This window comes from Chrysemys picta, chromosome 19, assembly GCF_011386835.1.
Source record: "Chrysemys picta bellii isolate R12L10 chromosome 19, ASM1138683v2, whole genome shotgun sequence".
Taxonomy (NCBI): domain Eukaryota; kingdom Metazoa; phylum Chordata; order Testudines; family Emydidae; genus Chrysemys; species Chrysemys picta.
Genome location: NC_088809.1, coordinates 3,898,386 through 3,915,489, shown reverse-complemented (window position 1 = coordinate 3,915,489; position 17,104 = coordinate 3,898,386). Strand labels below are relative to the sequence as shown.

The following is a 17,104-nucleotide window of genomic DNA, read 5'->3' as shown; positions in this document are numbered from 1 at the left end:
GCATAATATGAGGGTGCTGGGAGGGTTTCCCCTACACATCTCACCAATGCCCCCCAAGCCTGATCTGTGCACCCTGCTATTCCAATCCCACACTCCCCACTATACAAGTCCCGCAACCCCTCACCCCCTTGTTATTTTCAGCCCTGGCTCCTTCCTGGCAGAAGAGACTACCATCCTGCTGAATCGTTCCCAAGTTTTGCAAAGCAGAGAGACCAGGAGACCACCTGACTTATTTTCACTTCTGAAGAGACAGAACTTAAGTCTCCAGAGGCAAAAGCCAAATGCATGAACACGTTCTACTCTCTATCTACCCAAGGGTGCTAATTCCTGTGATTTAGGCACCACATCTACCCCCAGAATGCACCAGATCAGAATTCTCAGCCTTTTTCACAGCACACGCTACAACTCCTTACTAGCGAGACTGTCTCCTGGACGATCCTCTCCCATTCATGATGCCACAACATCTCTGTGGCAACAAGAGCTGGTGTTCCCATGGAAAAGCAGTTTCACATAGTTTTTGTCCCTTTCAATGGAACAGAGCAGCTGGAAATAAGGAGGAAGCAGCACTCCGGGACCAGCCAGCTCTCCATCGATCCCCAGCAATTTCTCCAGGGATCACAGACTGAGAACCCCTGTCCTAGATTTCTCATTCTCAAGAGGCTTTGTACTGTACTCAAATGTCCAGCAAGTGGGATCCTTTACTTACATATTCCTCAGAAAAGTTACAAACCAGGGTAGGACTTGCTTGGATTCCCATCCCTCTTTCCCGACATCTTCAAATTAGCCCACGTGTTTTATGATGCACCACTTTCTGGTGCGTCATGGTCCCTTTTTGATTCTTCTACATAGAGAAACAATAGGATTTCGTATTGTGAGGGCACCTGCTTGCAAGAAGTTGCCAGGTGTGTAAAACTGTTTGGTGATAGCTATCTAGATACTTAAATGGCCCCTACTATTACAGTATTGGAGCACCTCAATTTTTACTGTACCTATCCTCATCCCACCCTGTGAGGTAGGGAAATACTATTAGTCTCCCAGGTCCAGTCTATATAATGGGAATAAGTGACTTCCCCAAGGTCAAACAAGATGTCTGTGGCAGAGCAGGAACTGACGCCAGATCTCCCACAGTCCAGTCTAGTGCCCTAACCAGTAGGCCACCCTTCTCCTATGCATCCTCTTGAGAACATGGGTTCAATAATGCCTTGATGTAGAGCTTGATTTTAGGCTGTTTATCCCCAACAATTAGGCTTGTGAGCAAAAGCATCAGCATTTGTGGAAAAAGGAAACAGCATTCCAGGCTGGAAAGAGGTCATCGGCTCCAGCCTTGCACCATCCAGACTGCTGCTGTCTCTGCATAGCTAACTTTGCAACTCTCTGCTTATATGATAGGATCTGAAGAAGCGTCCTCCTGGAGTGTCTCCCCACCCAGACACACTGGAGCAAAGTCCCTGGCTACTGCAGCATTCTTCAGTGCGGGCTACAAGTTCTGTGGCAGCTTCATTTAATTTTTTTTAATTGAGGTTCTAAAGAGAATTAAATATAACAACGAACAGTGCAAGCCGAGCCAGAGCCCTGCCCTTATTTATTCTAATCTAAACATCCCATTAATTCCGTATCATGCCCACAGTACCAGTTTTCAATAGGCAGATTTGTGCATACATAACAGTGGGGGAAGGGGAACCTGGGGCTTCCAGCAGCCCGGGAGGCAGTTTGAGATTGTGGGGTAAGTACCTTAACTGCTGCTGGTGCTAAAATGGACAGAGAAATAGACAGCTAAACTAGCATTGTTCCATTTGAGAACCAGCACCCCGTTATAACAGGGAGGAGTTCACAGTTCTCAGACACTGCAGCTCTTTATAATTACTCCACATTGATAAGCATTTCTGCGCAGCACAGGTGCTGAAGCACATTTCTACAGCAAGAAACAGTCAGGGCTCTGGCATCTATAGTGCCCGTTCCAGGGTTAAATTTAAAAACCTAGGAGCACTTTACAGCAGAAAGGTGGTGCTTTCAAAGATGCCTCTCTACCACAGGCATGCTTGCTATGAATGAATGCAGGCTAGTTAGGTAGAGGCCCACACACCAGGAAAGAGAACAGAAGAGGAATAGAATGAGCTTTGCCATGAAACCCCATAGAGAAAAAGGGCCTCATTGTCACCCCTAAAATCCAGGTGCAGAGGGAGGCAACATTTCAGGAGTTTAGGACATGAGCCTGCGTTCTGCATTTTGTCTACTTTGGTTTTGCGTTATGCCACAAGAAGGCAGTAGCCGTCTCCCACATCAAACACGTGGTGGAGGAGTACACAGTTAGAAGACTGGAGGGGGAACTGCAACAACCTTGCTACTCTCCATGATGTAACAGTTTGATGGCTGAAAAAACCCACAAAAAAATAGATATTGACTTGCGATGCAAACAAAAGAAGATTTTGGGGAGCATTAATCAGACTAAGAGGCTACAGAAGCCAGCACCCAGGAAGAAAAATTACTCAGTTTAAGTTGTTTCATCATAGTTTAGAGGTGGGCATTTTCTAAAATTGTGTAACAAAGACAAAGGTCCAATATCATATTTTCTAGAGCATCTCCTCGTATCTTATCTTCATTACAGACCCTGATTAAATGAGCAGCCAAACTGATCGGTAGGGAGATTTAATGGACCTGCAGTTCATTGACATTCACCATAAAGAATGAAATGGGCTGGGTGCCGATAACTTTCCCTTCCAGCACAGCCCAACTGGAATACACCCACAGGAACAGAGGCTCATATTGCAACCTTAGAAGCCCGTGGGTAACAAAAGTTCTGAGTGCTTTATGGAGAGAAAAGAAAGGATTAATGTATGTAATACCCTGAACGAGGCAACACCCACTATTGCTTCCTTACTAGCTGAGAACAGCCTAATTCCTGAACAGTACTTAATGTTTGCCAACTGCTGGAGCTAAGTAGCTTAGACAGGAATAGTCATATTACCTATAAGCATTAATTTGACAGACAGTCTAGACATAGTCCAGTGCTAAGGGTTAACAGCCCTCAGAGCTTTAGCTTTGCTCCTGAAGGCTGGTAGATAAGACTCGATGCCATTTCCATGTGTAGGTTGGGGCCTTTGCTTCCACGCTAGTCTTCCTTGAAGTATTTAGCTGAACCTGGTGATTTTACATTTCCTCTGAAGCCGGATAAATGGCTAATGTTGGTAGAGAGCAGTTTGGATTCAGTGATAAGCCTTGGCTTTCCCAGCAGGAAAAGATTAAATTCTGATGCAGCCAGACACACAATACGGTGTTATTGCGTCTGTCTTCCAATGCCCCACCATGACTTTAAGGAAGCGTTTTCTCCTTCCCTGTCAACTTCCATGATCCTGCAGTGGAATCAGAATCCTGTGCTTGTGCCAAGTTGCTATGATTTAAGTGCAGAACCCCTCAGAAGCTGGGCTGGAAGGAAAACTTGTTGAAACAAATAACTCCAATGATAAAAACACAAGGCTCCTCACTGCTAGTTTTCTACCATCTCAGAACTTAAGCAGAGTAACTGTATACTGATATCTAGTAAACAGCATAGATAGCTGAGTTTTCAGTAACTTACTGCGGTGTCCCAAGTGAATATTCTTTGGCATGTTCCATTCACTTGCTGTAACAGTACATAGCTTCTGCAACCTCAGTGTAACTACAAATGTCACACGTCATCAGGGACTTCCACTGAAACGTATCCGTAGAATGTAAGATACATCAAAGATGCTTTACCACAATAACAGTAAAGCTGTAACTGAGAATCTGTGAAGTCATGCATATGCAAAATCACAACAGACATGGGCCTAAGGTGATCACAGACTTGCAGACAAATCTCTTATCACAATAGCACAAAAGATCAATCGCCTGAGTTTTCCAAGTTGATGCATATGCATGTAGTACGGATTTGTCAGTGTTTGAGTATAGCTGTCATGGTTCTACAGAAGCCTTTTTGCTTCAGTCAGAGGCACTGCGTTACAGAAGGTAAGAGGAGAGAGAGACTTCATAAGCCTGAATTGTTAGGAGCTGTGCTCAATTTTCATATTGTATCCAGGACATTGCAACAATTGTTGGCTCCCCACCCTGTATCATTGCATGGTTAGTGTGATGCTGAGTGCTATTCTGGGGCAGCCCCACGGGTGTCCGTTCTCCCACAAAATCTCACTGTGCGCACACACGGTAACTGAGTTACAACTTAAGTCTTTCTACTCTTCCAAAAGCTTGTTTTCCAAACCAGTGATCCCCTTGGGAGCATCACAGGTACTTATTCTATGCTTTTCTAAATTGATGCTTAATTTTCTTTGAAAAAAGACCAAGTTTATCATATTTAAAAACTTCATTTTGCTAAGCTTCTATGCATCATTTCCATCAGGAAAAATATTAAACTAGCCAATATATGGACATTTCCATTAAGGACACTAAGTCTGGCCCACCATAACTAACCAGCCAAAGAGGTATTTCAGGATTCCTTTTGTTCATAAAAGCAAAGAGGAGACCCATGCATAAAAGATATGTAGGAAAAATCAAAATGCCATCAAAACAGAAAATTGACACAGTTTTTAATATTTATATATTTTAAATCAACACAATTAAATATAATATGTTTTAAGTACATGAATACTCGGGCATGAGAGAAATAAGAGGTGGTACATAGTACCAAAAACCTTATACACAGCCTTTTTGCTTCTTCTTAGACAATACACAGTGTGCCTCTATACAGTCAAATATTGCAACAGAATAATATTTGCTAGTCAATCAAGACTTTCTGAACATTGGAGATGATTGAGAATTTTTATAAAGTGATTTTTTGCACAATCTTGAGAAAACAAAGCAATCATAATAAAATAAACCCAAACCAGAAATGCTTCACAATAAAAATACAGCGATAATATAACGGAGTGACAACTCGGGTGCTTCAGATGCTCTGCAGAATCACCTCGCTGGTCTGGCGACCAAGAGAGAAGAAGTATAATAGATGCTGTGGCTTTTTGTTTAAAACAAAGGCTATATAAGTTGCAAATGCTGAAAATAATGAAGGGGAAATAAAGGCGAAATGTCCTAAAACTGAATGATCTTTTTCCTTAAAAACAAACATCTGGGAATAGATATGGTCTCGGTCTGACGACAGCACATTATGGAGAATGGCAGCAACTCATAATGGCAGTTATTTTATACCTGCATGATGGAGAAGTAAGAAAATGGAGCAGAGTCCACTGGGCACAGTCCGCTCAGCGGAGTGGGCTGGACTCAGAGCCATGAATCAGAAATGGAGGGCTGCAGAGGCGAGAGATGGGTTTGTAAGTCTTCTGCATTCTAGAAGCAAGGAATGCGTGTATGCAAGTGTAACAGCTTGACTAAGGGCAGAAAGAGTTACATTGTCCAGTCTTCATTCCTGGCCATTTTATGCTTCTTTCAAAATGAATGCAGTTATGAAGGAAGTAAAATGTATTTATTTATCTTACAGTTGAATACTCATCTAGTTCAAGTAAGGAAAAATATAACTGGTATAGCTCTTTCGATCACTCACTGCCAATGTATTCCTCATCTCAGACTCACCTCTCCAATGGTTAAGGTCAGGGAAGCTGCCCTGTGGCCTTTACAGTTGTGTGTTTAAAAATTACAAGTAGTAGTAGAACTAGAAACTACAACAAAGCCTTTCCCCCTCCCCAGTGTGGCCCATGTCCCATTGCAGACATTGCGATTAACAGTCCTTCCGAGATGGGGTAAAGTATTTGTGACGCTGATCACAGTTTTCCAGTGACATGTTCATGAATCGCTTCTTCATCTCTTTAAAACCTTCATTATTGTGAATGCCACGTGCAGTAGAAAAAAACCCCATTACTTTGTACTTTATGGAGGAGATATAGGATTGCTCCTTTTCCTCCTCCCTGATGGATGAGGGAGTATCAGCTGTCTGAAGTAACAGTGTTTTGTTTTCATTGGCTGTGTTAAAGAAGACTCCACCAAAAGGGAAAAAGTTCACTCATCTTCAAAAGCAGAAAACCAGATTTCTTGCTCTGGCATTTCTAAAATCATAGCTGGGAAAGGAAACACAGAATTAAAGTTCATTCTAGACAAGGTGGCTGAAAACTGTACAGATCAACCATCTAGTACAGGGACAGACCGTTGTGGTGTAGGCAAATGTTTGCACAAAGTTGGCTGGAAAGAGTTTTTGATGAGGAAGAAACTTCCAATTACTGCAACTGTACTTGCTTAATTTGAGTTCCAACTGTCTGCAGCCACTGATTTTTAAAGGCTCTTGTTTTTAAAATGTGAGTGTATTCCACGTGACCTTTTCATCTACTCAGAGGGGAATTAGATTAATTGTTTACAGACAAACTTAAGTAGAGGGACTTGTTGTATAAGTCACTCATATCACTGCCTCCACAAACTAGAGGTATAAACCTATGTTTTGAGTAGACATTTAACTCCTTGGTGATGATGGTACAGAGATGCAGGTAGATTTCATAGGTTACCCTTGGCCTTCAGAAATTTTGACTACCAATACCAAGAGATTAGTGAAGAGGAATACAGCAATCAACTATATTGTTTCATAATAAAACTGTTGCATTAGAGGTTGTTTCGTAACCTGGAATCCTGTGTGACTGCAGAAAACCAGAAATACTATTAAAAAAATTTTGAAACACTTAAACATAATGCTAAATCAAAGCCAAATCTATCGAGCTTCCCTATTTCTTCATACCATAAATGTAGCACAGTGATAAAGTTGGTATGATCAATAAGCAACAGCTTTCAAGCTTTTAAATGTTTTATTGGTACATTAGGCAAGTATTTTAGCACTCAATTTGAAATAGCAAGTGGGAACTTAACTAAGGCATTCCAGTATTGATCACCCATCGTAACAAGACAATCTCTTTAATTAAGATTGTTTACAAAGATCCTAAAGGAACAACAATGAACACGAGAGGACTTGTACAATTGTGCAACTATGGACAGATGCTTTCTATCAAAGGTATCTATAAAGCACCTATTATCTTGGTGTCTCAGCCATGAAACTCTTCCACAGGCAAGCCAGTATAGTCTGAAAAGCTGATTTCATGTTAATGAGAACTCTCAAGAAATCTTGCACAGCGTAACACACTCTAGTTATCAAACTCACTAGGAAAAGTGTGCTAAAGTGCCATTCTTCCCAAGTCAGACTGGAAAAGAATAAGACGGTTGAGGTTCCTGTATTTACCTTGGTAACTTTTTCCAAAGGCTGGTCATTTTGTGCCTGCTGCATAACATCATTGACTATCATCTTCGCTATCCTCCAAGCCATCTCTTCTTGGGCCTAAAACAAAGGAAACTGGTTTCTGAGCGTAAATTCTTAAAGTCACAGGTCCAAAAGTGCTTTTACTACAGTCACATTTTAAACCTTGTAAAATAGGAGTATTTCTAAACAGGGCTAATCTACCCATCTCAGTGACAGGCAGAGTCTTAGATTTACTTTATGGGGAGCTGATCAGTCCTGAAGAGGGGAATCTAGTCTTCAACCTAGTGGTCATTTTACAGCATCACTATAGAACAATTATCACCACCTGTGCAAAAATGGATGTTACTATCTGTAGCTGGAGACTCTTTGAGATGTGTGGTTCCTCTCTGTATTCCACACCTGTGTACGCACGTGCCCCATGTGACTGAGTCTGGATTGTTTTTTTAAATGTGTTTTGTTTTTTTGTTTTTTTACAAGCAGTGTCCATTGACCTACATGTGCGCCGGGCTCCTTGTGCTCTGAACCAATAGCATAAAGGGTGGTGTAGGAACTGGCGATGTGCCGTCCCATTCTCACAGTCCAAACAATCGGCAACAGAGGGGATGGAAAGTGGGTAGTGGAATACAGATTGGGACCACACAACTTGAAGAACCTCCAGTTACAGGTAAGTAACCTCCATTTCCTCCTCAGGTGATGGACCCTATGCATATTCCACACATGCAAGATTAACAAGCAGTAGTCAGACAGGAGATGGGAGTGAGGACACAGTAGAGATAGCTGACTGTAATACTGCAGTCCCCACAGTTGTATCCATAGTGGAAGACACAACCAGAGCATAATGTCTTGTGAAGGTATGCAGAGATATCCAAGTAGCTGCCCTACATATCTCTATCAGGGTATATGTCTCAGAGCTGCCGCAGAGGCTGCTTGCCCTCTGGGGCAAGGAGCCCTCACCCCTTCCAGAGGGGGAATGTGAGCTAGTTGGTAAAGGGTAATACAACCAGAGATCCATTTTGAAAGTCTCTGCACCAATATAGTTTGACCCCTTGATCTCTCTGCTATGGAAACAAACAGTTAGGTCTAATGTCCATTGTTTTTTGTAGACAAAAGGCCAAACCCCCTTAGATGGCTAGAGAATGCAGCCACCTTTCTTCATCCAAGGCATGTGATTTAGGAAAAAATACTGGTAAACTGATTACCTGACTCACATGAAAATCAGAAACTACTTTAGGGATGACCCTGGGGTGGGGCTGTAACAAGACCTCTTCTTTATAAAAGGTAGCATATGGTGGGTCTTCCACGAGTGTCTCCAGCTCAGAGAATCTTTTGGCTGATGTTTTAGCTGTAAGAAAGGCCACCTTCATAGGCAGATGGGCCATTGAGCATGCAGCTACAGGCTCAACGGGAGGTTTAGTGAGACGACAGAATAAACGGGAGGTTTAGTGAGATGAGAGAATAAAAATTAAATTAATTAATTAATTGAACCCACTGTGGTGTGAGCTTCACCAGCAGTGGAAAGGATCTGAGAAGTCCCTTCAGAAATCTAGTTGTGACAGGATGAGTGAAGATTGTACGGTTATTCACCGGAAGATGGAAAGCACGGATTGCTGCTAAATGCACTCAAAGAGAACTGAGCACGAGACCAAAGACTTAAGGGTAAGCAGATATTCAAGGATAGCAGGGATCTCGGCTGATTCTGGGGACAAGTGATTTTGCTGAGCCCAAAAGGAGAAATGCTTCCATTTTGTTGAGTAATAGCTCCTTGTAGAGTCCTTTTTGCTGTAGTTAAGGATGGACCCTTCTGGAACATGAGCACTTTACTTCCAATGCCCATCCAAATACCAGGCTCTGAGTTGCAAACGCTGCACTTGGAAGAGATGTGAGCCTTACACAGGCAATAGAGAGAGCACTGATGTTCACTGCTCACAAAAAAGGAGCAAGAGCAGAACAGTTTTTGAGCACTGGGACCCTGACCATAATCCCAGATTTCCTGAGGGGAAATTTTCCCACAGTGGGAGGCAGGGGAAAAACATTATATAACTGTACTATGCTAGACTACACTATAAATATTAAACACTGCTAAAAACTAACTACATGCAATATATTTACAGCAATGACATAGCAGAAAGGAGCTGAGGCCACTGAAGAGTCTGACTCAGACCACATAGCAGTCAGAAAGAACTGGAGAGGCACTGGCCTGCACCACCCTTTATGCGGAACATGAAAAGGGCTACGGCTTATGTTCAGGCCAACAGAAACCGCTTGTAAAAAAAAAAAAAAATTCCAGACTCGGGTTAATGGTGTGCACAAAATATACCTGGGGACCATCACTTGAAAAATGAATGAATGCTGCTTGGTTAACTGGAAATCCCAACCCCTTTCTTTTGCAGTTTGTCTCCCTCAGAGACGATAGAAAATCCCTGACCACAAACCTGTAGTTACCAATTACATTAGTTCAGCCAACCAGCTGGCAATGCCAAAAATCCAACTGTTCTCTCAACTGCAAGGAGGTCATTTATGTTTTCTGAACATTTTGGCACAGGACAGTTAATGAGCTAGACTGCTGGAGGAATGTCAGACAAAGAAAGTGGTCAGGACTGAGAACCTGAGAATATTCTTCATCTGTAATTGGAATGGTAAATCCAGATTTTTACACTCCAAAAATGTTGCTTGAAAAGAGGGCATACCTCGTCTGTGTTTCCTTGCACCCATTTCTTCATAGCTTGTGAAAACATGGACCCTTATTGTTGAGAAAAAAAGGAAAAAGCATTCAAGGCAAATATTAGTAAACTCAGCCAAGTAGTCTCATCGGCTTATCCAGGCCAGGGACTGGGAGACTCTGCTGCTAATGCTGGGGAGAGCTGAGCCAGTGAAGCCCTTTTAAGTTCAAATGCATAGGAGGTTTTATCAGCTCAGCTCTTAGCCGCTTCCCACCCTCTGCCATGCTCTGTTGCTAGTTCAAATCCCAGAAATTGCCCACAACACTCCTCCTGCTGCTGAGTCCCACTGGAGCAGAAAAGCAGGGCCTGGCTGGGGAACGAGCATGGGCTGAATGTGCAGGACGGTCCCTCAAGCACCTCCCTCTGCTTGACAAAAATATATGGAATGGCTCTGGAGACAGCAGAATCCTGCTCATGTTGGCTGTTGCAGGCAAGGAAGAGGGCAGCTGCTACTAAACATTTACAGACGCAAAGAAGGAAGGAGAAAGCAAACCTTTTGATTTCTTTACATCAGGTTCTGGTTCAGATTCTCTGATAAACTGTCCCAGGTCACTGACTCTTCCAAATGTCATCTTCCTGCAGCAAGAGGCAGTAGACAAAGCTATGCAGGTTAACTGGAGTGCAATGTGAAAAACTGTCCAGCAGAAGCAGAGCAAAGGCTCTCTACACTGGCTGAGAAGTGCTTGGGCCCAAAAGTCAGGGCTAGCATTTTACCATCCTGATAATTTCCCTCTTTCATCTAAATCCCAAATTTATTTTACGGAATGCATTTCTAAAAACTCAATAGAGGTACAAACCTCAAAATGATTAGATTGTACCACATTAAAGTCTGTGTCAGTAAGTGCCCCAATCGCTGCCATCAAAATGAATTATTAGGGAACAACTGATTTAAGTTAAAGGTGACCTGAAAATGAAAGAAAGGGGGCTTGTGCTTTTTATGATTAAGTTGCCCCATGCCCCAAAAGTATTTACTTCTTTACATTAGAAATTTAGATCCTGTCTAGCCTGTAAGACACTGACAACTCAAAAAGGAACCAGGACAGTGAAAGTTAAGCAGTTGAGATTGGAAGGGATTTTTAGTCAGATGTTTTAAACTTTCTCCTGACACCTACATAATTGCCATGGCCAGTTAACATTTTGGAAAAAAAGAAACCTTCGTAAAATATTTGACATTTCTGTCCCTTCAGTTAACACAAGATCTAATGACATGAATTCCCTGAGATCACCTACAACCAGATAGTTCTCAGGCAACACCAGGGATGACCAGAGTTGACATTCCTGATATTTCTAAAGGGGGCGGGGGGAGAGAGAGAGAGAGAGACACGGAAGGAGCAGAAAAAAACTAAGTTTCCAGGACACCTTCTTTCATGACCTCCTTATACATCATAAAGTAGCAAAAAAGGGGCAAGTCCAATTTAAAAAGTGCTATCATTTTTTGTTATATCTGCAAAGAGCAACTTCCTTACACTTGACCCCTTATTTTAAGGAATCCACATTTTCTTATTATATAAGCCATGGAAAAAGCATCTCTGTTTGAGAGATATGGAAAAAAAGGCAGAAAAACAAAAGCTTCCAGTACTCTGATGACTATCACAATAGGAAATTACTTAAGAGGCAGAAGAAAAGCACAATCCATTGGGTTTATGGACAGCAACAGTTTCTTCTCTATTTGGTGAGAGGGAGGAAGACAATCAAGGGTGCACACTGGGCTATTGAGATTTTCTGGGCTTGCTTCCTTCTAATCCAACACCTGTCAGTGAGAGATCAGGAAATACTAAATTTATTTCTGGAAATGGACCAGGGGAAACATCTTGGAACCAACACAGAGCAGTTTAAAATAATTTTTAAAGTAAGGGCTTTTATTATTAGTGTTCAAACTATCAACTGGTGATTTTTTTTGATCAGAGAGGCACAAACATGAAGACATGTCTATGTGCATCATACTATTTAAATAACCGTTACTTTCAAGTAATAAAATAGAAAAAACACACAGAGTGAAACTATCCTGTAAGATATCAAGACTGAACCTGCGCTTGGGGAGAGGCAGGGGAAGGTGGAATGATTCCATCAGCTTTGCAAGCTGGAGAGATTCAATATTCTAACCTGCTGAAGGTGTTGAGAGGCTCCACACAGAATTACTGTTTGATGAGATTTACTTGAAAGGAAAAACTCAGGGCCTCTAATTCAGGAGTCTCAAGCCCAGCGTCTATGCCAGTACTGGCATTTCAGGCCTTGGGGCTGACACTCATGGGAGGGTTGCCTTTCTGTAAGGATGCCCTTAACTCTCCCCAGCCATGGAGCTGATGCAGACCCAGTCGATGTGAGGGAAGAGGAGGCCAGATTTGCTGTCCTGCGCCTTCACTGGCTTCCAATTTTCCTTCTAGAAATCCCGAGTGCCGCTCCCCTGAACTGGGTCATAGTTGACCACTATTGTTCAACTCCCAATTCAGTAGCGCTCCCATGGCTGAGAGACTAGGAGTGTGAAGCAGACCGAATTCCACTGTGAATTACAGCTTGCTTAATTCAAAAGAGAGGCAGGCAGACACTGGCTGATAGAGTTAACTGAAGAGGTAGAATACTTTTCAGCTAACTAATGCACTACAACTATAATCATCTACTGGAACGAAACAAGAGTGCTACAGCTTGCAACTATCTGCACTGTTAATACAAAGAGACACAACAAGAATGAAACAAAGGTGAAGCACAGACATGAAAGAATGATAGACACTGAATAAACCTTACCCTGCATAAGTTCGTTGATATAGAGATTCTGGATCCAGACTTGCAGCATCTACAATTATTGCTTCATCAAAATTTTTCAGGATTTTAACATTAGCCTTTTTGACACTGGACTACAACAGAAATTCTAAATATTAGTGCCAAATGCAGAGAACTAATAGTCACTTAGCACACCAGGTCAAATGATATTTTAGCTTTCTTGCACACTATAAAATAGCTCAAAGTTTCTAAGTAGGCCCAAAAATATTCTACAGCCTCCACCCCACAAAATATGAATTTCAGAGTAAGTGACATTGTTTTTAGACAGTGATAAAGTACAGTTACATGAACAGAGCATAAAAAAAGCAAACATATAATACACAAGTCAGAATATGTCTATTTAAAGAGTGGTTGACTGAGTGGATTTGTGTGGACATGCATATATTTGTTTCTGAATTTAAAATGGAGCTCTCTCAAAAGCTGCAGCTATTAAAAAATCCCCCTAATTCCAGCCATCTACTTGGTACATGTGTGGTTAATCCTCAATGGAAATATATGGTTCCTATGAAATGTAGTATGTTTTCCCATACACAGAACAAATCATGCATTTCCTAGGCTAGTTGCTTATTTCATCTTAAGGAAAACAAAGAAACATGTGAGTGAGAGTGAGTGAACATATAAAATAACTCACTAACATGCTGTATTTAAATGGAAACATTAATGGCAGCTGCCTCATAGCAGGCTAACGAGGCATGTAGGGAGACCCTGTTATATTTAAAGTGGAAGCACACAAAAAAGAATACTCTCTCCTTTCAGTTGCATAACTAGAGACACCATTAAACGCAGTGTTCTATTTTTTAACATATTCTGCCATTTATATTGCAAAATTCCTAGCAGTTTGTTCTACTTAGTCCATTCAGCGACACAGCTTTTCCAGACCTGGCAGGTTACGCTGGTGACTTAATGCCCCAACCCCCTTATTTATCAGACAGGGTGTTGAAACCATGTCAGTATCTGCTTGCAGTTGATGTCATTGCTATTACTTTCGTTAGGCTGACAGGAAATGTGCTGTTGCAGGATTTCTGGAACTGTTCCGCCCTAAAGCCAAGGTCAATATCTGAAGTGAATTAAGTCTCTGGTAACTTGGAGCCCACTGCTATATGCTGCCCCTGTTCCATATCTGAATGTAATGTGAACAAAACTAAAATTTAATTTTCACTTGTGATAGACAATTCCAGGTTAAAAATGTGTTTGCCATTAGCCAAGAGAAAAGTTCCCAGATGTGCTTTGCTCTGTTGGCCACTTCTCAGGCTGGACCCACTTATAAATGCAACACACAGGGCACAATCTTGAGAAAGCTGCATTCTAAGAGGGGAGAAATGGGTGAGGAACCAGAGAAGCCATTAATGAAGCACAGAAAAACCTGGAGTTGAGATAAAACAAGACTGTACTTTCACCGTCACTGAACAAAAGTAAATGTAATCTACTCTCTCATTTTTCAATGAAGTTAGAAAGCAATTGAGCATCAAAGGAAGCCAGTTGCAGTCTCACTTCCATATAGTTTACAGAAGAAGAGTCAAACTAGTTTTATTTAGTGTTTCATTAAAAAGCTCTCTGTCTTCCTCAGCAACAGATCTTTTAAGTCTTTATTCACAATGTAGTCATCTTCAGCTGCACCATATACAAACAGGAGCACAAACTCAGATACCACCACCATGTAGCTCAGCTAATTACAAGAGAGTTAGGCACAAGAGTTCTTTTCTAGGAGTCAAGAGAGACTCTCAATTTCTAACCAGTTAAACTGACTGGACATCTGGCTAGCTTGATGAATAAAGCACAACAGAATCTGCTGGATCTGTTCTGCTTTCATAGAAACCTAAATGCTAGATATTAACTGCTATTTCTCTCTACACCAATAGCTATCTCTATTTTATCCTGAAAAAGAAATGTTCTGCTTCTAGGTTAAATGTCTGACTGTCATTTACAAGAACTAAATTGTTGTAAAGTACGATGCTATTGTAAATAAAACCTAAGATCCATAACTTGCATTGGTTTATACTTTAACCATACAGCAATTTATTCACAGTTGTCAACACTAAAAAAAAGTCAGCATTTTCCTGCAGATAAAACATAATATCATAGATACGGTTGTTTTTTTTAAAGGTAAGACCTACAGTATTTCAGATTCCACTGTGTAGTACTGCAGTCACTTCTAATGACAACCATTGTCTAATAATGCAAATTGTAATAGGAAGTCTTCATTGCACATTAAAAATAATTATTGAAGAAATTAAACTATTAAACAAACCAAAGATGATGTACACTTCTACCCCAATAGAACGCTGTCCTCGGGAGCCAAAAAAAAAAATCTTACCGCGTTATAGGTGAAACCGAGTTATATCGAACTTGCTTTGATCCGCCGGAGTGCGCAGCCGCCGGCCCCCCCACCCCGGAGCACTGCTTTACCGCGTTATATCCAAATTCGTGTTATATCGGGTTGCGTTATATCGGGGTAGAGGTGTACTTTCTGTATGTCTCACAGCAGTATTTGAATAGTATTATAGTAAGAGGTGCAACTTTGGTTAGGAATAGGAGCTATATTAAATATTGTGTTGTATTTTTCTATATCAATTACTTTGATTGATTTAAGACAGACAATAAGGTGGAATAAAGATTTCCTACTATAATACAGAATTTAAAAGGAAAGCTAAATGTGAGACTTAAATTACGTGAAAATGTACCCTTAACCAAAGCTTCTTTACATGTCATTCTTCACATGTTTGGTGATGTCACTGTGGAATGACCACAGCTGCTATTAGGATGGAAGTAAAACTGATTTTTTTTTTTTACCTGGGAGGCAGAGCCATCAGAACCAGTTGTATGAGGCTCATTGTCAGGAGAGCTACTGGGTCCTTGAACAGTCAGTGCAATATTCCCCCCTGCAAATTCATCTCCTCGTACTGAATGGATGAGATCATTCAAGTATTTGTAATAAAGGTTGCTGGACAAAAAGCCAGGTAAAAAAACCTAGGAAACAGAGGAATTGGTTTAGTTGATAAAAAGGCAGAGGATACGATCAGAATGAATGACTATTACAGTGGCACACACAGGACAGGAGAAGGGGTATCTGACCATACGTGGGAGCTAAGGGCTCATATACCCTTGGAGCTATTCCTGAACAAGAATGTCCATACATGGAGTTATTCAGGAACAGGTATTGTGCTTTAAATTCACACCCTACCTTAATCTAAATTAATTTTCTAGTGTAGACATGCCCTACGTGTTAATATTTAAACTCTCATTTCAGTCTCTGAAGGGTTTAGGCATTTGCCTTGTGCTTTTTGCTGCTAATCTGTCTCTCCCTATCCTTGTAGTCTGAAAATGTCCACTACATTGTTCAAGAGTTTTTACCAGTTAGTTTTTACCAACCACTATCTTCTTGACTCAGATACTTCAGTTAGTGGCATATTGTTATATGGCAGTTACAGAACCCTCAAGAGAATTGCAAAGCAAGTCCTAATGATCAGCTATCAGTATTTTTAACAAGTCTTTTTCTGCAAGGATGTGGGCTGAACAGAGACGTAATGAGGGAGGAAGTGTGTTTCAGAAGGAAACAAAAAATCAGCTGAGGTTAGCAGATGACCTCAGAAGAAAGTTTGAGCGATATTAGACTGCGCAATAGCCTCCACTTCACAAGAAAATTAACAGAAATGTCTTTGCTTGGAAGATTTAAAAACAGACTGGACAAAGAACACTGGAAAATATATCATAGAGAACAATTCTACATTACCTAGGCAGCAAGAGGGTGAACGACTAAGAACTGATAAAATTAGAAATGGGGGGGAGGGGGGGGAGAATTCTATTATTGATCATCTTTTTTCTCTACTAGTTTCCAAGAATGTTTTCAAAAAGCTCTCTCTCACCTTCTCCATGGTGGTCCAGGCCTGCCGTAATGGAGTAGTAAAACAGTTAGGGAGTGGACCTCCTTCCCTGCAGATATTGGATTCAATTTCTAATCGCACAAAGTCATCAAACCCAAGAGGATGTGTGGCTTGAAGGGAGAAGTACCTGCAGCACAGGGCAGTGGAAGAAAACTATATATAAGACAAGTTTCAAAAATGTTCACAGGTGGGCAAAATAACTTTATCACTAGGTGGCCACTAGCCTCAAAATGAATGTACAACTTATATCCAAAGGTTAGGAAAAAATCCCTGAACTGAGGAAATAAACATTTTGTATAAATATCTCCTCAAATGAGGGAAGAGTAAATGGAATAAAGTACATTATGTGACTGCTTACGGGCAGTGTTGCACACACAATACTATGTTGTAAAGCAAGGAGGCGGCAAGCACTAAGAACCTAAAGCAGGTTCTGCACTATTAAATAACTGATTTTAGGGAATTGTGGTGAGCTGGTTAGTTTGAAATAGGTCAGGGACTGTTCCCAGCTCCTA

The 17,104-nt window shown here is 41.2% G+C and overlaps 1 protein-coding gene across 3 annotated transcripts in view; it reads right to left on the bottom strand.

The window, feature by feature from the left end:
• Positions 1 to 4,539: 4,539 nt before the first annotated feature.
• AKAP10 (A-kinase anchoring protein 10) overlaps positions 4,540 to 17,104 on the bottom strand; it is a 35,598-nt gene continuing 23,033 nt past the window's right edge. For 2 of the 3 annotated variants that reach the window (XM_024105919.3, XM_005298171.5), the window contains 7 exons: positions 16,575 to 16,719; positions 15,502 to 15,678; positions 12,676 to 12,785; positions 10,427 to 10,509; positions 9,901 to 9,953; positions 7,196 to 7,291; positions 4,540 to 6,035 (listed from right to left, as the gene is read on the bottom strand). In XM_024105919.3, the coding sequence (XP_023961687.1) occupies positions 6,030 to 6,035; positions 7,196 to 7,291; positions 9,901 to 9,953; positions 10,427 to 10,509; positions 12,676 to 12,785; positions 15,502 to 15,678; positions 16,575 to 16,719 (670 nt within the window). In that variant the 3' untranslated portion in view covers positions 4,540 to 6,029. Of the gene's footprint in view, positions 6,036 to 7,195; positions 7,292 to 9,900; positions 9,954 to 10,426; positions 10,510 to 12,675; positions 12,786 to 13,766; positions 14,017 to 15,501; positions 15,679 to 16,574; positions 16,720 to 17,104 lie in introns of those variants that run through there. The other variant, XM_042857939.2, reaches the window with a different exon arrangement.